The 24,426-nt window shown below is 39.1% G+C and overlaps 1 protein-coding gene across 3 annotated transcripts; it reads right to left on the minus strand.

Moving 5' to 3' along the window:
* Positions 1–302: 302 nt before the first annotated feature.
* On the minus strand, positions 303–23,604 carry prkcbp1l (protein kinase C binding protein 1, like). 3 transcript variants are annotated; one of them, XM_088407118.1, is made up of 21 exons: positions 23,471–23,604; positions 23,138–23,373; positions 18,996–19,066; positions 13,564–13,724; positions 12,539–12,760; positions 9,943–10,056; positions 9,734–9,826; positions 9,325–9,412; positions 9,191–9,246; positions 9,019–9,096; positions 8,830–8,945; positions 8,250–8,725; positions 8,032–8,160; positions 7,796–7,951; positions 4,332–4,844; positions 3,836–4,243; positions 3,620–3,747; positions 3,402–3,482; positions 3,249–3,327; positions 1,547–1,786; positions 303–1,399 (listed from the first exon to the last, which is right to left on the minus strand). In XM_088407118.1, exons 2-21 carry the CDS (start codon positions 23,149–23,151, stop codon positions 1,200–1,202), a joined length of 3,423 nt encoding a protein of 1,140 aa, XP_088263244.1. In that variant the 5' UTR covers positions 23,152–23,373; positions 23,471–23,604; the 3' UTR covers positions 303–1,199. The 3 variants fall into 3 exon arrangements, with proteins under 3 accessions (XP_088263244.1, XP_088263257.1, XP_088263248.1); XM_088407131.1 differs by having other exon boundaries at positions 12,539–12,682; positions 23,471–23,603; XM_088407122.1 differs by lacking the exons at positions 23,138–23,373; positions 23,471–23,604 and adding an exon at positions 20,649–20,726.
* Between the last annotated feature and the right edge of the window lie 822 nt (positions 23,605–24,426).

Consider the following 24,426-nt stretch of genomic DNA (forward strand, 5'->3'; position numbering starts at 1 on the left):
TGAAAAAAAATTTTTTTTTTTCTTTAATAATCAAAAACACTGAAAAATGACTCCTATGTGACCACCGAAGAGCCCCTATCCAGCCTGTTTTCCATGTAAACCTCATCCGGTACACCTGATTCAAGTAACCATGATTGTTCAGCTAATATGCAAGCTTTGCTAAAGTCTGACCTGGTAAAGAAAGACATACGACACAGACAAATTTCTGGTCGTTGAGGACCAGTATCATGCCTGTTTTAGATATGGGTCTCGCACCTGAGACGTAATGTATAGAAACCCGTTGAACACCAAGTAAACCAATATGCAGCAAAATATCAAGGACATGTTTATTTTGTTCACAAGTCATTTTAAGGTATTTACAATATGTAAACAAGAATGAGACACAAATTCAAATGAGACATGCTTGCGTGATCATAACCAGACAAAACTTAGTTTCTATTCAAGTATACACAACTTCAAACCGCCTAACCGGAATTTACGTGAACTTTGGAAAACCAGTTTAACAGACTTAACCCAGTACTGACATTCATGTGTAATTTAGGTGAAATAAATTTTAGACGTAAAAACGTGGTTTCATCAAAACATACTATAAAACATAATAAATATCGTTCGTGTATCTTCTTAGAAAATCTTTTTACAATTAAATGTTTTCTTTTCCATAAATCACATAATCACATGTTTTACTCAGACCTGTACAATGTGGGATTTAAATTAAAACAAAAACATGACATGAAAAGGACATGATTTCAAAAACAAAACAAAACCAAGACAACCTTTGACGGCACCACAATAACTGACAATCAATTATTCGTGGTAGTTCAACGTTTCCACATGGTATGATGATGAACAAAATATAATAAACCCTTTTAAGCTTTGACAGCAGCAATGAATCATGTTAGTGTAAAAAATATACTGCAGTCGGCTACAATCTTGAGCAGACAAGAAATTAGGTGGTAACATAGCGATAACAAAACTACAATATGGCAACAGAGAAAATCCCATTTGTTTATTTTATAACCCATTTTTTTTACTATTTGAATTTGAAAGAACATAGAAACAAACAAAAATGCCCCCCAAGCATTTGGGAATGGAAAGTGAAACGTGAACTCTCGGCGGAGCAAGCATTGCGGGTCCAAGTGTGAAACAGCAAGGTCCACGGGAGCATTGGAAAACATGCTCAAAACAAAATGGGGTGACGGTTATGCCACAGTAACCCGAACACTGTCCTTACTTTTGTCAATATATGTGGGAGAGCTGCTCTTGTCGGATATGGATGAGGACGAAGGTACCGCTGCTCCTGCAGGGGCAGTCAAAGCTTGTGCGACCGAGGAACTGCCTGTGGATTTGCCCAAAGTGTCTGGGTTGGGCTCCACTTCTGGTTCTTGTTGTGAAGCTGAAGCTGGAAGACAACACATCAATAGACTCATGCAAAAGTAAGAAATATGTTTTGAATGTCGAGTGAAACGACAGGTAATAATGTTTTTTTTTTTTTTTCTGATCATTAATCACCTTAACTGGAAAGAAGGTGGTGCAAGAGGCTTATTACCTGACTGCGTGCACGACTTCATGTGCTCTGGCCAGTGAGCTTGCTGGCAGGGATAATCACAGTAACTGGTGTTCCAACAACAATAAAAGATGGCCTCCTTCCTGCAGTTGGCACACCACTGTTTCTTTTTTGTCTCATCCACAGCCTGCTGCTTTTCCATTTCCATCTGCTTTTTCACATCTGCCACCAGTCTTTCTCTCTCCTGCTCCAGACTCTGCCTCATTTCTGCCATTGTTAGTTCTATGTGATGGTTGCACAAAAACAAATAAATGATCATTCTTTCGGAAAACATTCAGTTTGCAGAACTAGAACCGCGAAAATAAAGAGCTGCCGTATTTACAGTATATGCAGCAGACAAACGAAAGACCAAATCAAAACTACCGTTGACTCGATTGAACGAAATAAAACTTTCGGGTAATTCACGTTCCAACGTAATTCACGTTGGAAATCTCACACTGAAAATGTTCAAAGAAATATATCCAAAACAATATGTATCTTTCATAAAAACATATGACATATTATATTAGTGGTATTGCCATACTTGACTTACTAAGAGTAACTATGGAGTGGTACATATAAAAACACAGACTCTGTCTGTATGATTAGAAAAGAGCTAGATGAATTACTAACTGCTCAAATTATGCTGAACCAACCTATCCATGATCTACTAAATTAAGCACTCTCTACACTTTAGTTGAATCTAAAAGAGCACAAATAAACGTACAAACCATACAATAACCGTGTTTGGAGCAGTATGCAGTAGCTGTTCAAAATCAGAGGGTTGCTGTTATGGTCAAAGAGGTACAGGTGAATTTAAAAAAAATGGAAGATATGAACGCATATAAAACAATGTCTGTCTCTGTTAAAGGTGTTCATTTATGGAATAATTATGAAATGGAACTGAGAAGTGGTGAATTCATCACTGTCTTCAAAAAGACTGTAAAAACAGTGTACAGTGTAGAGTTACAAAGATATAAAAATCACTTATAGAATAATTAGGATTTTCTGTACACATACAAAATTATTTACCGTATTTTTCGGGACTATAAGCCTCGACTTTTTCCTCATGATTTGAGCCCTGCAGCTTATAGTCCAGTGCGGTTTATCCGTTGTTTTTGATTTATTTTTTTGCTAGCCCCCAGCAAGCAAATATGTGTATTTCTTCCAGGTTTCAATTTATGGAACAACTATGAAATAGAACTGAAAAGATGTTGATCAATGGCTTTGCTTAAAGTGTTTTAAAAATATATATAAAAAAAAAATGTCTAAATTGAATAAGAGAATGTTTAAAATTTGGGGTACATTTGTGATGTGTAAAGTTTATATACAGTACACAGTATATATGATTTTGTTATGTATTTATGATTGTATATATGAATTGCTTGCAATGTGTTTTTATGTTAACTAACCCTAACCCAAATTCAGCTTCAACTCCAGAGTCTCTGGTTTGCGGGTAGCAATCCTAAAAATGTACGTTATCATCTACCCTATTTCCCGCCAAAAACGAAGAAGTTCTTTCTGATTGGACGCGTGCTTGTAAATGTTAATTTATATATATATATATATATATATATATATATATATATATATATATATATATATATATATATATATATATATGTTCTATAAATATGTCGGGACTAAACATGCAGGCATGTTCAGTCTGTTAAAGTCTGCGCATCCCATGACTTAAGAAACATACCCAGATTGTGCTTCATCTCGGACAACTCTTGTTGATGCAACCACTGAAGTTTCTCAATCTCTATCCTCAGCCGTCGAATCTATGGAACAAGAAAACAAATTGATTGAGTGGCTCTTGTAAAGTGGCATCCAGAGCAATCAATAAAACATTCACCTCTGTGATTGTATTTCCCGAAGTGCTTTTAGAAAGGTCGTTGTAGATTTCAGTCATTGTTCCTTTTATTGAGTCCATCATCTGAAAATGTTTGATCAGATCTTGTCAGTGAGTTTTTACAGGAAATGTACACTAACAAATGAAAACAAGAGACCAATTACAGGCATTATGCCATTTCTGCAATGCAGAACTGCAGTTACTCTGCGTGAGGGACTTACTTTACTCGTGTATTTGGCTATATCTGCGGCTGCATCGGCAGAGGCAATGGGGATTGGCAAATCTGATGACAAGTAGGAAGATGAGCTATTTGATGACGAAGTATTCTGAGGAGAGTCTTTCAATTGAACTAGAGGAGTTGAACAGTAATAGAAAGATGTTAAATATGTCTACAAAAATATGGTAGATTACATGAATGTTAAGGCATGTTTAAACACCTTTGGCTGCTTGTCTGGTCTGGTAGCGGGTGCTTGAAGAATTCTGCTGTGACTGGCTTTGTGTCTGCACCTGCCCTTGTGACTGTGTACACGACTGATCTGCCTGTTGCTGCTTCTGAACCTGACTCTTCTGGAAGGAAGTCTGCAATTTGGTGGGATTCCAAACGACTGCTCGCTGCACAGCCTGGACTGTTTCTTTGGGCAACAGGGGGCGCTGTTTCTTTACTGCCGGTGAAGTTAATGATACCGAGGTGGAGGGAGCGCTTGAAGTGTTAGTATTTGAGGCCGCACTGAGCTGACCAGTTGCGGAGGAGGGAACGGGGTTAGGCGTAGTTGAAGGAGGCTGCAAGCCATCTTTCTGAGGGGAAGCGGCTGGTGCAGTTGCTGTAGTGGAATTGGTTGCTTTACCTGGTAAAATTTAAATATTGACATAAAAACATGGATATTATTTCCTCTTAAATCACAATCATGGGGAATCTTGTATCAAATGTCTTACCCTCCAATTTGGCAGCGTTGCTCTCTTTGGGGGTTTTGGTGACTGAGCTACCGTTGTCCTTTCTCGACCTCTTCGAGTCACGAGATCCATGTTCATCTCCGAGGTCAATCACTAGCTCTCTTTCAGAATCAGAGTCTTGCTCAGCCACTGATGTTGCGTTTGCTGTTCTCCCCTCCTCTGGGGACTTTAGCTTATCGGTGAGGGGCTGAGACGCGGCCACTCTGGGCTTTTCTTGAAGGGCCTCATCCTGTCCATTGCTACTCTGCTTCTCTCTGATCTGCGTTGCAGGGGGAGATTTTTCCCCCATCCCTCCAGCAGAGCCCGTATTCGTTGTTTCTGGATTCGCTTTGGGCCTCTTTCGATCCACTTTGACCTTTTCTTCGTGTACGGAGCTCTTTTGCTTGTGTTCCTCATCAGTGGCATATTCGCTGTCACTGGAGTCAGATTTATCAGAGTCTTCTGTGTCACTATGATCCACACCTTTATAGACATCTTCGGAAATTTCATCTATCCCTGCAAAAGACAAACAGTTAAAATAAAAAAATAAAAAACAAATAACATAAAAACAAATCCTTGTTTTTTTCGGTAATGAAAACAAAAATGATTTTATATTTAGTCTCGACTTAAAAGGAAACACAATTGAGGTGGAAGGACTTTTTTTCTTTTTTTTTTTCTTCGGAGCAACCTTCAACAATCGAAAATATACACAGAGAGCAGGGTTTATTTCCCATGGTGGCTACATAGCCCAAACATGTTAGCAAAGCGGCAGAAATATGAAGCTATGCTAGGATAGGTAAAAATAATAATAAAAAATAAATACAAATTTGGATGCAAAAAACATCAAGGCCATAAATACAAAACAATATAATGAGTAAGTAGGTGGCTCAGTGGGGTGGAGGTTAGCACGTCCAGGGACCCAAGCTCAAATGCACCTCTCTACGGTCTTCCTGTGTGGAGTTTTCACGTTCTCTCAGAGCCCGCATTGGTTCCTTTCGGGCACTTCGGCTTCCCCCCACACTCCAAACACATGCATGACAGGTGTATTGGACATACTAAATTGTCCTCAGGTGTGATTGGGTGCGTGAATTGGCTAGCAACCGCTTTCTGCCCAAAGTCAGCTGGGACAGTCACCAGGAAGCCCTTGCAACCCTTGTGAGGATAAGCGGCTCGAAAAAATGGGTGGATAGACCACAAGTAAGTACTGCATGAAATAAATGTGCTATTTTTTCAACGGTGTAATTATACAAAATAATTGATCAGGTGATTTTCACAACCTCCGAAAGCCGTATGTCAGAAAAGTCATAAGCCCAGGATTGAAAGCATTAAAATTGGAAATAGATGCATTCACGAGATATCGGAAGTGATAATGAATTATTCATCAATGTTGGCATGACATAATGTTCGGTTTCAAGTAGGCCAAATATTTCCTTGATTAATTCACTTTTTTTTTTTGCCACAGACATAGAGCAATCACTGCTGTAACATTTGTCCCAACTAACTTATTTCGGCAACTAAATAAGAGGCAGCATGTTAAAATGTCAAGCTTTGTGAGGAGAACAAGATCGTGTCATCCAACAAACTGCTGCGAAAATGAAGCTCACCGAGGAGAAGTCATTCACACTTAAGCATAGGGTACACGTAGCTGGGGTTATTGCAAAAAGGTGGTAAATGTTTCTGGTTTGCCCCATCTGCGAAATGTACCCGGGTTTTTGAGGGGAATTAAAACATAAGGTCTCAAAAACTCCAGTCAAATTGGAGATTTGCAAAATTCAGCTTCAACTCCAGAGTCTCTGGTTTGCGGTAGCAATCATAAAAATGTACATTATCATGTACCCTATTTCCCGCCAAAAACGAAGAAGTTCTTTCTGATTGGATGGAATTTGCCAACCTAGCGGCTTTGCGTGCTTGTAAATGTTGATTTTATATATATATATATATATATATATATATATATATATATATATATATATATATATATATATATATATATATATATATACTGTACATACATATACACACACAAACAGGACTGTGACAAAGTATTTGTTCGCTTCCTGATTTCTGTGTTTTTTGCATATTTATCAAATGCAAAGGTTTCATTTTATCAAACAAATTTTAACATCGCACTGAGACAACCAAAATATAAAATGCATTTTCTTAATGGCAATTTTATTGCCAATGAAGAAAGAGTCCAGACCTATCAGGCCAAATGTGAAAAAGTAATTCCTCTTCCTTGCTCAAATCATAAAACAACTGTGTCTAACCAGTTGTGGGATAGGTGAGTTCCGTTTCACAGGCCACTCCCAAACATGAATGCCTTCAGCTTTGTTGCAAGAAATCATCTGAACAAAATCTGTGAAACAAAGTGAAGTAGGCTACAAAATACCAAGAAGAAATGCATCATGCTACAATTACCAAAAAATTCAGAAGAAATGAGAATCCGTTTGGAAAAGGTTACAATGTAATTTCCAAGAATCTAGGGTTCAAGCATACCACAGTCAGAGCCATCATCCACAAAGGGAGAAAACTAGGATCAGGGGTAAACCTTCCCAGAAGTGGTTGGCCTAGAAAGATGTCCAAAGAACCTCAGGCATCACTAGCCTCAGTTAAAGTCAGTCAGTGTGCACAACTCCACTATGAGAAAGACACTAGCCAAGAATGACAGCCATGGGAGGGATCCCAGGTAAAAACCACTGCTGTCACAAAAAAATACAAAGGCTGTTCTCACATTTGCCAAAAACAAAAAAACAAACAAAAAAAAAACAACATTTTGATGATCCTCGATTTTTGGAAAAACTTTCTGTGGGACTGATGACTCAAAGACGAAACCTTTTGGAAGGCGGGCAGTCTGCTAAATCTAGTATAAAAATTATACAGCATTTGATAAAAACAAAAGAAATAAAAACACAATGCCAACAGTAAATTATGGTGGCAGTGGCAGTGTGATGGCCAACTTGTTGTGATTGGCAAAAACATGAATTCTGCTGTTTACCAGAAGATCCTGAAGGAGAACGTCCGGCCATCAGTTTGTGCCCTCAAACTCAAGCTGCAAAGAAATATTCCTCCACAGCAGTGCGAAAGACCCATCACCAATTATCTCAAAGATTTGTTTTCAGTTCTTGCTGCCAAAGGTGGCACAAATTACTACTAGATTTCTTTTTCACATAGGGCCACATAGGTTTGTATTTTTCCCCCCTTGGTAAATATAATCATCAATTTGAGACTACATATTTTCTATCCCTGGGTTGGCTCCTTTGCGGGTGATAAATATGCAAACAACACAGAAATCAGGGAGGGGGAAAATACTTCATTTCATTTTTTTTTTCCCATTTATTAGTATATACATGTATACAAACACTAAATTACATATTTGTGTAGGTATTGCCATAAAGTTACTTCACGCTGTTTTTGAAATGTAAAATGTATTAAATGCAAGTGATAGTCATGGGTTTTGTCATAATTACCCAGTTGAGCTTTACAGCTTTCAATAGTCTTGTCAAGACTCCTGATGGGCCTCTTTGGAGTGGGGAGGGCAGCTGACCCCGATTGTTGCTGCTGCTGTTGTTGTTGCTGCACACTCTCGCTCAGCTCTCTCAGATCCATCTCGGCTTTCACACGATCTGAAAAGAAAATAGAAAAGTTTATGCTTGGCTGAGCTAAAGACATTTTTGCTAATATAGTATCGTTTTGTGGTGCTGACCTAGGTTGAGATTGAGGATGCCACCTGTGGATGCAGGTCTTTCCTGCTTCGGCATCAAATTTGGGTTGAGTGGTTTTGGGCTGCCCGTCAAGCTGCCTGCCGGACCAACCTTTCCCGAGACAGGAGATGCTGCAATTACAACAAATCCTATGTTACCAATGTCCCTTTTCTGTGCATCTGGTAAAACCTTTAATGTGAAAACAGAGAAACTAGTTTACCGGTACAGTCCATGGATTCCTCTCCTGTGCTGTAGTGAAAGGCAGAATTCCTACTGGCTTTTTCTATATCCTGCTCTCCATCAGACCCCGTGTGAACCGAAGAGTTTGTACTCATAGGGGACCGAGGCATGTCTGTCATGGAGACTCTCCGATTCATACCACTGGGTGTGGAATTTTTACTAAGAACCATCTTTGGAGACGCGTTTAAATCAAAGTTAAAGCGTAGCTTATCGGGTTTCTCAGTTTTTACTGTACCGGCACTAGGGTTAGAAGGGTCCAGCAACATTTGAAGCTGGTTGTTGGGTGTGTAAGGAGTTCGAAATGGCGCATAGTTAAAAACTCCAAATTTCTTACGAATGTTTTCCACATAAACTTCCATTTCTTGCATGGCACTGTTGAAAATGCTCTTTGTCTTCTTTACGGAGAAAGGGATCTCTTTGGACATGAGGTAGCAGTTATTTATAGGGACCCAAGCTCTGCATAGAAAACAAGGCAAAGAGGCAAAACAGGATGCAACTTGACAATTTTATGTTTTGGTGTGCCATACAAAAATCCAAGCACTGTCAGGAGTTTCGCTCACCTGTCATGTTGTCCAAAAAAACGTGCATCTACCTGCCCATCCTTTTCTCGAAGAGCTTTTGCTGGCCAGAAAGGAAAACCTTTCAGCTTAGCCCAGACCAGTGTATGAGGCTGACTCTGTAGGTGTTGAAAAATAACATTCTAAATCAAGATTAAACACACACGTTGTAAAATCATGCCAATAACGTACGCATGGCTCACAGAACCAGTTGTCCCTTTTTTGGCAGGATGACAGGTAGCACTCAGGGCATACTTCAATCTCATTCATCTAAAAATGCAAAGCACAGAGAAATACAAACTACATTTATTCATGAATTGTAAACATGCAAGTAATTATTCAAATTGTAAGAATGCATTCTTACCTCATGCTCACATATCTTCACAATGACTTTTGCTGTTGCGGTTAATTTGTGATTTCCTGGAACACATTAACAAACGCAGATTGAGATTTTCCATTCTACCTCAGAAACACGTTCATCTTGAGAACATGCCATACCTCCATTATAAATGATGCAGTTGTGTAAGATCCACTTCATATCAGCCAGAAAGGCTTCAGTGCAGCCATACATTTTCTTCTTGATATTCTGTTTTGAAAGGGGGGGGTTGATATTCGAGTTAGACTGAGCCTATCCATTTGTAGGCACTATTGTGTCCATTTGGTCTCAGCAAGACAGCAAAGTTAATTGCAGCCCACCTAAACACACAAGACATCATTGGACATGCCAGGATGTCTGCTACCGAGCACACTAGGACTTAGTAGGGTAGCTTGAATTGAGTCAAAAGATAATGACCAAAAACAAATGTCCACTACAGAGGACACAAACGAATAAGCTGGGTCTTTGGACCCAACTATGTGAAGGGTGATAACATGAATACAAATTTCAAAATAAATAATTGAATACTACCTTCTCTAAAGTAGACAAGTCCATGGCGTGAAAAATGTACTCAGCATAGTCAGGATGCTGTTCCAAAGACACGGGCTTCTGGAAGGGCTCAGTCTGATTGGTATGAGCGAGTATGTGAAAATTGATGTATCAGAAAGAATTTGGATGTGTTGTTTCAGTGTTATGTTTTTTCTGCAGTTCTGCAGCAATATTTCAACGGTGTGACTTACCCCAGGCTGCTTAATCTTTTGGAGTGCAAATTTGAGTAAGTAAGAGAGTTGGTCAATATTCAACATGGTCATTGCTTTGCTCTGTGTTTCAATGCATTCAGCGACGGTTATTTTCTGCAAAAAAAAAAGAAGAATGAATGAAAAATTAACAAGCAAATACTTACCAATAGTTGATTGAACACATTAGATTTTCCACGAGTGGATTGTTGTACAAAATGACAAATGTTTGAAATTAGATGATCAATGAAAAGCTGCTTCCTGCATTTCCAAAATGATCAACTGAGCTGCAAGGTCAATTGCAAGTAAACCTCTTACTCTAGGTTCAGAATTAGAGATGCAGCAAAAAGAGATTGGCAATTTTGTAAGGTATGATTGGAGTTTTTGTGTCGATGTCAAAGAGGAATGAATTAGAAAGTCAAATTGCTGAATCCCTACTGTAAACCTGAGTCAGATCCTATGGTTGGTGTATGCATGCGTGGCTCACACACACAAACACAAATGCACACGTACAGACATGTGCACACCTGAATTTTTGCAAGGAACCATTGTTGATATCCTAATAACCAGTGATGGGTGGAAAATACAGCTCAGCACCAATATCATGAATTAACATATCCTTTTTTGCACTGATATCGCCAAAAAGTGTTTAGTTATATCACTGTTTAGTAAACACCATCAAATGAAAAGAAACATCTAAGCTGTGTCGCTCATTTCTGAACATTCGTTCAACTATATACGGTGAGAGATAGTGTCTGACTCATCCAGTTAACTGAAGCTTGCAGCACTCATCGCTTCTGTTTTCAGGCAGAAAAGAGTAAAATGACTCGGGCAGGATAGACACATTTACTGGGCAATAATTTGGGGACTTTTTTTTCTTTAAAGCTTGTTCTCCCAGAAGTGGAATGACATATGAGAAAATATGCTGCCTGTCAAGCCACTGTATCATAGTGACATGGCTAAACGTTGTGAGAAAGCCAGCCAATTTTTCTAAATAAATTGTAGGACATCAAGTAAATTATGATATTAATGGTTCCTCGTTCTACTACTTGATCATCTTTACCAACCAGAATGAGCAGCAATTGACAAACAAAACTGTGTTTTTTTTTTCCCCCTCGATTGACATCCTTTTTTGGCTTTTTTATTTCCCATGCAGTGCGATATCATTCAGAAAACCAACAACAGCTAAGTGGTCCACCGCTATTCATGGTTTTAATCTTAGCTACTCTTGATCATAAAAACTTTAGAATTGAAGAAAAGTGACTGATGGACACAACAGTGTTGTGTGTTGTTACACGTTCAAATTGTGAACAGGCCCAGAATGCACCGTGTGACACGGTCCGTGTCGCTTGTGAAACTGTTCAATGACTCTCTAGATCAGGGGTGTCCAAAGTCGGTCCTCGAGGGCCGCTGTCCTGCATGTTTTCCAAGTTTCTTTTCCTGACACACCTGATTCAAATGATCAGGATCGTTATCAGGTTTCTGCTGAGCTTGCTGATGAGCTGATCATTTGAATCAGTTATGTCAGGAAAAGAAACCTGGAAAACATGTAGGACATTGGCCCTCGAGGACCGACTTTGGACACCACTGCTCGAGATCATGGGTGTTCATTCCTGGACCTAAAGGGCTGGTCTTGTGGATGTTTTGCATGTCTCCCAACTGCAACACACCTGACTCAAATGATCAGACAATCAGCAACGTCTGCAGAACCTGGATAGCGATTCTGAGCATTTGAACAAGGTGTCTTATAGAAGGGGAGACATTATAAAACATCAAGGACACTGGCCATCGAGGACCAAGATTGAAGACTTGCTCTCGATCGACATAAGTTGAAGGCTCAACAAAAATAATTACATGTATTGTGTATTTACATACAAGACATATTTTGTGCTAATTCCATTTAGCAGTTTCGGGAGTGATATTCTTCGAATAATGAATATTCACAAAGAAACAGTGAAGACATATAGACTGGTAACAATTACAATATTCAAAGGCATATATTGTAATTAAGTTTTGAAAGACTAGTATTATTTTAGGTCCCCGCACAACTTTTTCTATTTCAGCTTAACGTGTGTACCCAATACATTCATAGCACCACACTGCCCTTAAGAGGCCGAGGCTTAAAAAATCAACAACAGTGTAATTCTTTGTTTTTCTGTTAATTCTTATACATATTTACTTTTTTACTACTGGAATTGAGTTCCTGATTGTTTTGCCAAGTAATGTTTGAACTTAAGTTTGAATCAAAGCTTAAGGACGAAATAATTCATATTCATTTTTTTGAATCATGATTTGAATATGTGTGTGAAAGGATGATCGTCTCTGTGTGCCCTGCAATTGACTGGCAACCAGTTCAGGGTGTCACCCGCCTGCTGCCCAAAGTCAGGTGGGATAGGCACGAGCAAGCCTGTGACCCTTTTGAGGATAAGCGGCTGTAGAAAATGGATGGATGGATGATTTTAATATCCAATTTGTATTAGAAGAAACAGTGTGAGTATGATATTTTCTTTAATTGCCTAGCCCTAACGCGCATTCGCAGATGCACATACATAAATGCACAAACATACACACACACACGCACACGTATCCACTGAGATACCTCACACTCGGGACAGAACCAGTCGCCCTCAGGCTCAGCTGGTAGTTTGAGGCACTTGGCGTGGTACACCCTGGGGCAGAGCTCACAGCAGAGCACCTGGCCCTCGCGGTGGCACAGCCAACAGTAGAAGTCATTCCTGCCGTCCTGCGGTACAACATCAACAGGATCTGAGGTGAGTGCTGGCTGCTTCATATAGTAAAAGGGACCATGTCTTAGCTCTGACTGAAATGCAGGCAAGAGAAAAAGGGGGGAAGGTTTAAAAAATCAGGCAGGAACACAAAATGGTGCAATGCAACAAAATAAGGCAATGATACTATGGGGTAGGCTAGGTAAGCAAGGACAGAACAGAAACTCTCAAGAGGCTAACCTCAAAGTTTGATCATGTGACAATTTCAACCGTAGGTCAAAGACAACTGGTTTAACAAGGTAAGGGATTGAGCTGTGTATAAAATAAATGACCATTTTACAATAGTAAAGTGCTCTGGTCAACGGAATCTAATAAATACAAGGTAAAAGAAGTTATTTTGGATTAATTGCATTTTTTTAAATAACAAACTGGCTTCTTGCACATGGCATGGTAGATATATTTAGTGTATCGACACTGTTTTTGGTCACACCAATATGTAGTAAACAATAAATCTACTTCCCAGTCATGATTGAACCAAAGTTGATGTTACATCTTAAAAAATCTTAAAAATAACCAAGTGCAAATTGTACAGAGAAATTAATTATGTATTGACCATGCATTCTTTAAATCACAATAATCCCAAGATCAAACCATTTTTCACAGCATTTATTACAAGTACATTGTATCCAAGTTTAAGCTTGCAAAAGTCATATTCATAATTGCAAGGTGCTTGTTACTTTTAGTACATGATGCTACAAAAAGACAGATAGAGGATATGAATCAAGTTTGTAATTCCTTGTTAAAATTGGAGTGAAGAAGCACTAAAACTGGTTTTCAAAGGATACACATATACAGTCAAACCTCCGAACCCCAAAACACTGGATTCTGAAACCCTTACCTGGTCTTTGCTAGCGTTCATTGCCCCAGGCTTCTTCTTTTTCTTCAGTGGACTTGAAGAGGCGTCAGACGGAGAGTGTCCATTGGATGAGTGGGAAGGACTGGGCACCCTCCTCTTCTGCGGTGCCAGGGAGCGTTCTGCTGACCCCGGGGGATCAGGGGCTAAGCACAGATGAACAAATAGGTCATCAAACATGACTTACAATATTTTGTGTTTAGCAATAAACTGAAACTGTATGTCATTACAATTTCCCCCAAAACAATGAACAAATAAAACAGTCAACATACCATAAATGATCATCACGGTGACAAATAGAAATGCTCATTCGGCAATTTGACTATACGTAGTCAAATTTATACTATTTTTTTTTAAGTAGCGCTGAGAATCTCCAGCTTAATGACCTAGGATTCGCGAACAGAAAATTCAGATTTGAAATTTATAGTTTGTGAGTTATAGTTGGTTAGTATAGTTTGGCATACCTCGTAAACAGTCAACGAAAGGCGGAAATCATCAAAATATGTGATGAATATACAGTGCCCAAAACACAGATAAACCAGTAAATGTAAATGACAGCAAAAACTTAAACTATCAAATATGATCTAAGATATTTTTCCATCCATCCATCCATGTTTTTAACTGCTTATCCTAACAAGGTTTGCAGACATGCTGGAGCTTATCCCAGCTGTCTTTCAAGGTACACCCTGAACTGGTTGCCAGCCAAGGCAAAGAGAAACACTCACAATCACACCTAAGGACAATTTAGAGCGTTCCATATTCCAACCAATCATGCTTTTGTAGCGCAGGAGGGAACCCGAGTACCTGGAAAAAAACACATACCGACAGGAGGGGAACATGCTAACCCAAATCCACAGAAAAAACAAAGCCAGAAGTGAACCTGCGACTTCTGCGCTGTGAGGCAGACGTACTAACAAGACATCCACCATGCAGTGCCTAAGTATGCATATTTGAGATGTATAGTGGAGTAATGCCGAATTTACCTGGGGTTAACCAGGGGGAGATGAAGTACACACCTACTAAACAAAAAATGTAATTCATTCATTGCCATAGTTGACTATAGAGGTCAAAGATTATTTTTTCCTGGACTGGCAGTGAATATGTCAACTCGTATACTGCTATCGAAAGCTACAGAATTAAAATAAAATTCTAGGCTGGCAGTGAATGAGATAACCCTTTCACTACTACACCCTACTCCTTTTTTTTCCAGAAAGAAAAAAATAAAACTTAGTGGTAAGTTAAGAGCCAGCAAGGCCTTCTCTGCTGGCCTAACATATCCTGTCTTCATGATCATATTTAGAATAAAAAGCAATTACATTTTTAATTCATTTTATTTTTATTTGTTTTATTTATGTATTATTCATATATATATATATATATATATATATATATATATATATATATATATATATATATATATACACACACACACACACACACACACACACACAGTCGGCCCCCGGTTTACGAACACCCTCTTTTACGAACATTTCGGCTTACGAGCGTGGACTGCGGAGTTTTTTGTCCCCCACTTACGCACAAACCTTCCGTCTTACGAACAATCCGACATGCCGGCCATTGTATTCGTACATTTAATTTTGCTTTGCTACGTCAACTAATTTGGGAGTTGATGCTTTTCACGGCATTGTAAAACGCTATTGCTCTTACAATGTAACAGTCACTGTCTCAGTCACGGTGTCAGTCACGGAATCAGTCACGGAGATGCTATTGGCCGGCGTCACGTCAATCACAGAAATGCCAATATGCTATTGGCAGAACGCCTTTATTAAGCTTGATGGCACAGCTGGTCGGGAAGGAAGGAAGGAGAGAAAATGAGTGAAAAACGGAAGGAAGGAATGTTGTGAAGACTTTGCAAAATTTATCTGTTAGACATGGCTTCTAAAATTGCAAGTGGCGGTAAAGGAAGAAGTAAGAGGATGATGACAATAGAAACCAAGCAGGAGATAATAAAAAAATACGAAGGAGGCGCACGCATAGTAAACCTTGCTCGTGAGTATGGACGGAACCGCTCGGCAATCTTCTAAGGGCAAGACTTTCCTTGCCGGGGGACGGCCCTCACTCGACAACAAAATGGAGAGGCTTTTTCTATTATGGATTAAAGAGAAGGAAATTGCCGCTGATATGTTTTAGTTTGAGAAAAGTTCTTGTTTAAGAAAATAAATCAATAAATTCTGCGGGTTGGTCTCTGCTCACCTCCTTCTCCACTCAGCTCAAGTCATGTCGCCCCAGAGGAGAATGTCATTTAACCTTTACATATCCATGTTGATAAAATTATCTATACTGTAGATTATGTTACTAATTTTAGTTATGTGTGCAAATTCGTGATGCTTTAAACTATGATTTTACCACGCGTTGCCAGTAGATGTGTACGTACAATTGACCTCGCTTTAATACATCAACGAAATCATTTGCTCACGCTTAACACGGTAACGCTGATATGCTATTGCTCTTACAATGTCACAGTCACTGTTTCAGTCACGGTGTCAGTCACGGAAATGCCGATATGCTATTGGTCGAACGCCTTCATCTAGCTTGATGGCACAGCTGGTCGGGACGGGAGGAAGGAGAGAAAATGAGTGAAAAACGGAAGGAAGGAATGTTGTGAAGACTTTGCAAACTTTATCTGTTAGACATGGCTTCTAAAATTGCTAGTGGCGGTAAAGGAAGAAGTAAGAGGATGATGACAATAGAAACGAAGCAGGAGATAATAAAAAAAAAAAATACGAAGGAGGCGCACGCATGGTTAACCTTGCTCGGGAGTATGGCCGTAACCGCTCGGCAATCTTCTAAGGGCAAGACTTTCCTTGCCGGGGGACGGCCCTCGCTCGACAACAAAATGGAGAGGCTTCTTCTATTATGGATTAAAGAGAAGGAAATTGCCGGTGATATGTTCTAGTTTGAGAAAAGTTTCCGTTTAAGAAAATAAATAAATAAATTCTGCGGGTTGCTCTCTGCTCCCCTCCGCCTCCACCCAGCTCAAGTCACGTCGCCCCAAAGGTAAATGTCATTTTTCCTTTGTATATGTTATTTAATTTCACTGTACAGTAGATTGTTACTCATTTTTAATATGTGTATAAAGTCGGATTGTTTTTACCTAAGGTTTTTGCACGCGTTGCACGCATTCACTAATTAACATAAGTTTGGATTGCCCGTCATACGAGCAGTTCAAGTTACGAGCGTAGCCGCTGAACGGATTAAGTTCGTAACACGGGGGCCCACTGTATATATATACATACTGTATATATATATATATATATATATATATATATATATATATATATATATATATATATATATATATATTTATATATATTTATATATATATATATACATATATATGTATACAGTATACAGTATACAGTGGCAGCCTGGTCATGCTGGGCACAATGCAGTAGCGGAAGTCAGTGGGAAGAAAATGCAGGGTGAAGGAAATAGGAAACGGAAACGATGAGGTCGCTTTGGCCGCCTGATTGGCCATAATTTTAGTGGTATGCATGTCATTCAATGCCTTTCATTACAATCAGAAATGATTGCTATACAGTGTGTGTATATATATATATATATATATATATATATATATATATATATATATATATATATATATATAAGGAGAAAGGCACAATGCTTTTAAATTATGTGTGTGGCAAAATTTGGGTTTTCCAATTTAGGAAAATGCTTTTGCGTCACCGCTGGACCCATCGAGTGCGAGAGCTACCAAAATACTACGAGATTTTGGTATGTACAGTACACCACGCTCGATATAAAGCCATTTTTGACGGTGGAAGGCAGCAGGTTTATTAGTTTAATGTTTATTAGTTTACTTTAAGCAATATTATTTTATTCATGTTCAACTATGAAAGAGCTCAGCTGCAACTTTTTTTTGAAGCAGCATGTGAAAAGGAAGTATTTGCTTTTGTTCATGTTCAACTATTCAGATCTCAGCTGCATAATTTGCTATTGCAGCACCATTTGGAATTGTTTTTATTTTTTTGGACATACAGTGGACCCCCAGTTTACGACAACCCTGCCCTTATATTTTTTATATATGATGCTTTTTAATTGTATATATATATATATATATATATATATATATATATATATATATATATATATATATATATATATATATATATATATATGTAGGACTTACTATTCTATTTTGATACCATTTTTTAATATGTATATATACAATTTTTATGTTTTTACCTGGGGTTCTACACACATTAGCTATTTAACATAGGTTTGGATTGACCGCCATACGGGGAATTCGCGTTACAATCCCAAGCGTGGAACCGATTATTCTCGTAAACCGGGGGCTCACTGTATTTTCAATTGACTTAAAGTATAAGTCCAAGATGGATATCATAAAGTTATTTGCCTGCAGCAGCGAGAAATTGGGTCAATGAGGTCCTTGCTAGCGACGCATCACGAGTCTGTCTTAAGTTCGTGCTAAGTTAGCTAACGTTATTTCTTGTGTCAAGACAACCATATTTTGTTGTATAAGCTATTGGGGGAATTTGCAACGTGCTTCAACAGCATGAAACGATCATTTTGACGTCACCGCATTAACCCTGTCTTAGTTGACAGATAGAGCGTCTTTTATAAATAAATAATTTGAAAATGCTTTATGATCAATGGTAATGTTAATATTGTATGATTAATAATCATGTTGTACTTGTTTTAAACAGTGTTTTTTTTTATTATTATTACTTATTGAAGTTGTTTTAAAGATGCCTAAATGTATGCCATGATTTTATCGGAACAGATTTTCCTCCATGTGCCCACAATCTTTTGTTTGACAACCAGTTTGACAACCCTGCTCTGGATAGTGCAAAGGTTCTCAAATGGTCTACCTTCAGGGGAAAAATCCTTTTTTCCTATCATCAAGTTGTGGGCCGAATTTTTAAACCATTCACATTTATTTAGCAGAAAAATTGCACAGTGGACCAGAATCTGTCCTTACAAAGATTCTGGGATCTGTCCCCCCCTTTCTAAAAATGCCTTCTAAAAAGTGTATTTAGGCCCAAAGCAAATCAAACTCAGCAATCTGTTTTAGTATCCGTCATAAACTAAACAAATGAAAACTCAAAGTAAAAAGTGGACTTTTCCACCAAAACGCACCGTTATATAAGGAAGGAAATGATGATGAATGCTATATGTAAGTTCATACTGTTTAAATGAATTTCACTGATGTTGATTTTTGCTCACGTCTTGTAAATGCAGTTTGAACCTTGGACTTACTTTGTCATTTTTACTGCGTAATTTTTGGGACTTCAAACATTTCTGTCGCTACGCATAGTTTTTTAGTATTGCGAGTCTCGGGACTCAACAGTTTTCAGGGGTACAATGAGCACTGACAGTCAAAGGGAATTGAACACTATAAACCCATCACCTACCTTTGGATCGTACAGATACATCCATTCCTTCTACCGCATCCGGCTCTGTCTTTATCTCTTCCTCAGCCAGACTGTGGAGAACCAAGCAAAGCCATAAAAAAATGGAAAAGCAAAGTCAGCGATGGTGCTGAAAAACCATGGTGGCAGTAACAGTAAACAAGTGCAACACCACCTAAGGCACCTGGATCCCCGAGGGTCTGTCAAGAGGGATTTTGCAGGTTTCCACTGTCATACATTCATTAAATTTCAACATCTCTGCGAGCATATGACACTTGGGGTTCAAATTATTTCTCAGTCATCGGTAACAAACCAGATGCAATATATTCTTTGTGTGGAATAAGAATGGACACAGTCACCATGGCAACCTTTCTGTCTGCTAAGCAGTAGTCCACATTCAGAGAGATAAACATTGCTTAGACATGGCAATGCCCTGCCCCTCTGTCCTTTCGCAGACGGTACAGTTGCGGCATTCAATGTGATTAATTGGTTTAAAATAGTTTTGTGAACACTTTATTACTTGTAAGATGGACGAAAATAGTCCACAAACATTTCAAACCCCTGAAGGAGCAGTCATTGGTCCTACTTTTTACGTGGTAAGTACCAAAGGATCTGTTGACAAATGTGTTGGTTGTATACTGTATTTGTGAAACAATTGATCTGCAAATATTTTTTGAAAGAAGACACAGCCCATATTTGGCATATAGAATCCAAAGACTGACAAACAGGACTAAATACTAAATCATTTGCCCCTCCTCCTTTGGCCTAATCAGAGAGTGCTTTGCAAGATGAATTTGGTCTTCATTCAAGAGCCTACAGATGGAAATTAACTAGCAGGTAACTCGCTTGACCAGTTCAGAGCCTGTTTATTGCTGTCCTACTTGAAATGTGACAAATTCACAGCCTACGTCCAAAATATCAAGCATGTTTCCATTTTTTTCTTTTTTCATATTTCTTCTGTATGAAAATAAGGAACATTTCTCTTCTTTCCTTGTCCAACCTGCAAAATCTATTCCCACACAAAGTTGATCAATTTATCATCAGGCGGATCAACAAAGGCAGCCAACACAGTAATTTACCATTGTCAAGACAGCTCCTGACACATCTTTTTATTCAAGCGGAAATTCTAACGAAGGTTTTAAACTGTTTAAAAAAAATGGCATAATGAGCTGAGAAGTGTTCCTTTAATACTGTGGCATATGGGTATCTGGTTTCATTCCACCAACAGTCACACACTCATATGCACACACCCAACCCCTCCAGGGCCTTCCACTTCCGGACTAAGAGAACAAACGAGACCCACACAAAAAAAATACAAAATCGGTAGCCAAATTCTTCTGCTAAATGCACCAAAGCCCAGAAAAAGAGAAAATGTTTTCCTTTGCCTAGCAATTAAGAGCTGCTAAACAAAAGGCCTCTGACCCCTACACACAAACACACACATGCACGTCATCGCCATGAAAAGACATTTCTGAAAGAGCCAGGAATTTAGGATGTAGAAGTGTGTGGTGTTGATGATCCAAGGAGCATTCTCAGATCAGCAGCTATGATCCATCACACGAACAGGTAAATAAATCCTCAGAAGATTCTGGCATAAAATCCACACAGATGCACGTTCAAAAACAAATTGACAGAATTCCTCTGTGCAAATCGTACCTGACGGATAAAACGGAAACAACCCTGATTCAGTGCCTTTATATTCCACTCCTGTGAGAGACGAGCAGGGTTCTCTCGTCACAGAAAATGGAGGCCACAGCTTGCTCCCCTCCCCCCGCTCCCCCATCCCCCACTCCCAGACTCAGACACTGGCACATCCATGCAGAAGGACCGAAGAGGATTGTAGATTGAAATCCAGCATTTAAAAAAATAAAAATAAAAAATAAAAGGGTCAAACATGAAGATGCAAGTTAAACAAACAGACAAAAGAATATTTGAAAGAAGGTTGTTTAAACAGATAACCCCATCTGGTCATTTTGTTCACTGCCTCTGAAGGCACAGTCTCGTAAATATTACTCTATATTCAAAAAAAGAGAAACACTCAAAAACAGGATCCTCAAACACAAAACACAACTATAAGTATTATAAGTCCACAAAGAAGTAACCACAAAAGAGCAGATTACAGTACTCTGAAATGGTGCACACCGGAACCAAATGAGAATCCAAAGGAGATTATCAGGTTTACATAATGGATTCCTGAAACAAGTGTCACTTGCTTTGTCAAGACAGATAACCAGCAGATGAATGAAGCAAAGCATGCATTACATATACAAAAAGTGAAGAATCATTTTACAATGGGGACGTTTCTCGGCTTTTTTTAACCAAATACAAGTCATTCAGCATTGCTGCGTCAAAACAAGGCCTCAATAGGAAACAAGCTACAAGTGTTTGGAATAAAACAACAGAATTGACTTGAATTTCATTCAGTATGAGGTTGCATCAAAAATGTCTGTGGAATTTTCCACAAGGGCCTTCTACTGCTGCTCTCCCTCTGCTTGTCACTCTTTAACCTCTACCGCATTTGCAATTGGCTATAGGGCCAACTGGGTGGAACATTATTGGTCGGTTGATTTATGCCACACAGATCACAGTGTGCTGGCTCCTCTCTTAAAAAGCTTTTTCTTTTTTTTTTTGCTGCAGTGCAGATATTTTTTCTCCCCTCGCGCAAGGGAGTTCATTTCCCTTGAATGTACCTTGTCCTTTTGGATTATGACAGGGTACGTCAGAGAGGTCTTTAAAAGGCCCTTTGGGAGAATAGGTGTGGATCAAACGTATTCCCTTGGTGTCTTTGCTGTACAACTGCATGAAGAAAAAAAGGTGCAAAAGAGTTTTGCCAACGCCATGACTGTATACATATACGTCAGTGTTAACACTATGATAATGACTGTTAAATTGATTGTAATGGTAGCTTATGCCTATTTGTAAGTAGGTCCTGACATTATAAGGAAACATTTACTTCGCTAAACTACCAGTAATCAAATACTACACAATCTTTTATCAACTTCTCACAGCAAATGTCAAAAACAGTAATCATCTAAACCTGTTGCGCAAAAAAAAGACACATCTTGCAATTTACCTGTAGTACTAAATTAGCGCAATCAGAAAGACAAACAAGCCAACCACATGTTGCATTACATACAGAGATTTTCTAAAAAACTAAACCTACATTCACATTAAAGCTGTTTAGCGATCTGATCATCTGTGTGAGGAGTAAAGCCTTAGCCAAAAAGAAAACTCAGAGCACAAAATGGCCACTGTGTGAGAACAAGAGAGAGGAAGAAGCAATTTCACAATAGTGCAGTGTAGTAAGAGTTGCCATGGAATGTAAACTCAAGGCCTGTGACTGTAAATCAAGAAACGCAGGGTCTTTATCTTTTTCTTTAAGTGTAGAGAAAAATTACTTTGACCAGCCACCAACAACTTTAAATATGCAGTGTAGGGATCATTTCAAATAAATGGGAGTATAGATCACAATCTCATTGTTTTCATTCATTCCAAAAATGTGTGCTTTACATGCCAAAAGATGTGGTACAAATATATGAAACTAGTAATGTTCGATACTTTTTTTTTTTTCCCAATTATTTTTACTTTGAATCCACTGTTAACAACTTCTATTCCACAGCGATTCCACTCCCTGGCCTGGCATGAGATGGAGGAAAAACAACAGAGCCAATCTACTTACGAAGGGCATATAACAACGCTTCCCCTCCTACTCCACCAAAGCCCATCCCCCAGTCTTTCTCTGCCAGGCTACAATACAAGGGAAGGTGATGTGGGTGCCATTTTAAAATCTAACATCTCTTTGCATTATTAAAAAAAAAAAAAAAAGACAAAAAGGAAAAGGATTCGCCATTGTCTACTTTTCCTCCTGTATGGCAGCCTGCACGTCAGGGGCACACATGTGACCCTGAGACACAGACAGAGAGCAAGGGTGAGAGTCGTTACCCAACCCCCTACCCTCAGCAAAGTGAAGCACAGAGGCCTGGCGAGGCCTCCAATCCGCCCCAGCTCCTCCTCCTCCTCCTCCTGCACACTAAACTGATTTCAATGTGTGCACGTTCGTCATGAAACCAACAGTCACCACAACGACGAGAAGGAAGCCATGCTGTAACAAGAGAGTTAAGCTAGAGTATAAAGACAGAGCTTACCTCTGTGGATGCATGGCTGCCTGACACACTGTTATGTCAACACTTAAAAAACATGGAGGACACTCTCAGCCCTCAGCCGGGGAAGGCTCCGCTCTTCAGGCAAGGCGATCAGGCCCCAGTGTTGTTAGCCAGATCCTGACTGGTTGCCCTCCACGCAGGCAAGATGATACGCAGCATCTGATTGGCCGAAGCGTTTCCTGAGTAATTATCTTTGTTCAGAGCAGGCAGGGGCAGCACTGTGAGTGTCAGAGAACAGAGAAAGAAAAATAAGCATTCTGCTAGGCCCAGAAAAACAATGTAACATGATTAATATGATGATTTTGATATACAAACCACACATTAGCAGTTTCCAAAAGCAGATTGTGGAAGAAGTTGCTTTTTCTTTTGCCTCATGTGGAAGAAATGGGAGCTCATCGAGGTAGAGCAAGACACCGTGGCTACTCCGACCAAGCCTACGTTTTTTTTTTTTTTTTTTTTTATGGAGAGGGCCTTTGTTTAAACTCCTCCCCCCCTTTTGGTTGTTTTCACAGCTCGTCACCAATATTTAAAGAAAGTCAGACTAATACTAAACTAACGATGCATAAAAATTATACTATATATTTTCATAGCTTTCAATACTATAGTTTCAAAGTTTTTTTTGTTTTTTGTTTTTTTTTAACAAAGCAAATGTACATGAGTTGCTGTTCACTCATAATAATAGTCTCACACTAATATAATACACTCACAATAATATTGTAGCCTATTAACAAAATAAAAAGACTATCAACCACCACATTTAGTAGGTTACAGGGGCGGCATATTATTGCCCACTGAAATGCCCTCCATCCATTAGCTACCGGTTTATTCAAGGCCAGGTCGCAGAGGCAGCAGCTTGAGCAGAGAAGCCTAGACTTCCCTCTCCACGGCCACTTCAGCCAGTTCCTCTGGGAGAATTTCCAAGCGTTCCCAGGCCAGCCGAGAGATATAGTCTCTCCAGCGTGTCCTGGGTTGTATCCGAGGCCTCCTCCCGGTGGGACATGCCCGGAGCACTTCACCAGGAAGGCATCCGGGAGGCATCATAACCAGATGCCCGAGCCACCTCTGAAACACATTAGGGATAATCCGCCCCACCACTGATTCAATGTCTCCCCAAAACTAGGAAAACGAAAATAAAAATATTAAAAAGATACTGCTATATTGGAAAAATGGAAACGTTCTGAAAAAATATCAGTGCACTTTGATTTATGATAGTGACGTCATGTTTGGTTAGGACAAATGTTTGTACATGAAATAAAGTTGGTTTTGGTCTA

This window comes from Hippichthys cyanospilos, chromosome 2 (assembly GCF_059441005.1).
Source record: "Hippichthys cyanospilos isolate Australia breed blue-spotted pipefish chromosome 2, RoL_Hcya_1.0, whole genome shotgun sequence".
In the NCBI taxonomy this organism is placed as follows: Eukaryota; Metazoa; Chordata; class Actinopteri; order Syngnathiformes; family Syngnathidae; genus Hippichthys; species Hippichthys cyanospilos.

Excerpts from the sequence above, each read along its gene's own strand:
- prkcbp1l (XM_088407118.1), bottom strand. Across the intron at positions 9,827-9,942 it reads AAAAGATTAAGCAGCCTGGG|ACTGAGCCCTTCCAGAAGCC; the intron begins GTAAGTCACACC and ends CATACCAATCAG. Across the intron at positions 7,952-8,031 it reads CATCCTCAATCTCAACCTAG|ATCGTGTGAAAGCCGAGATG; the intron begins GTCAGCACCACA and ends TTTTCTTTTCAG.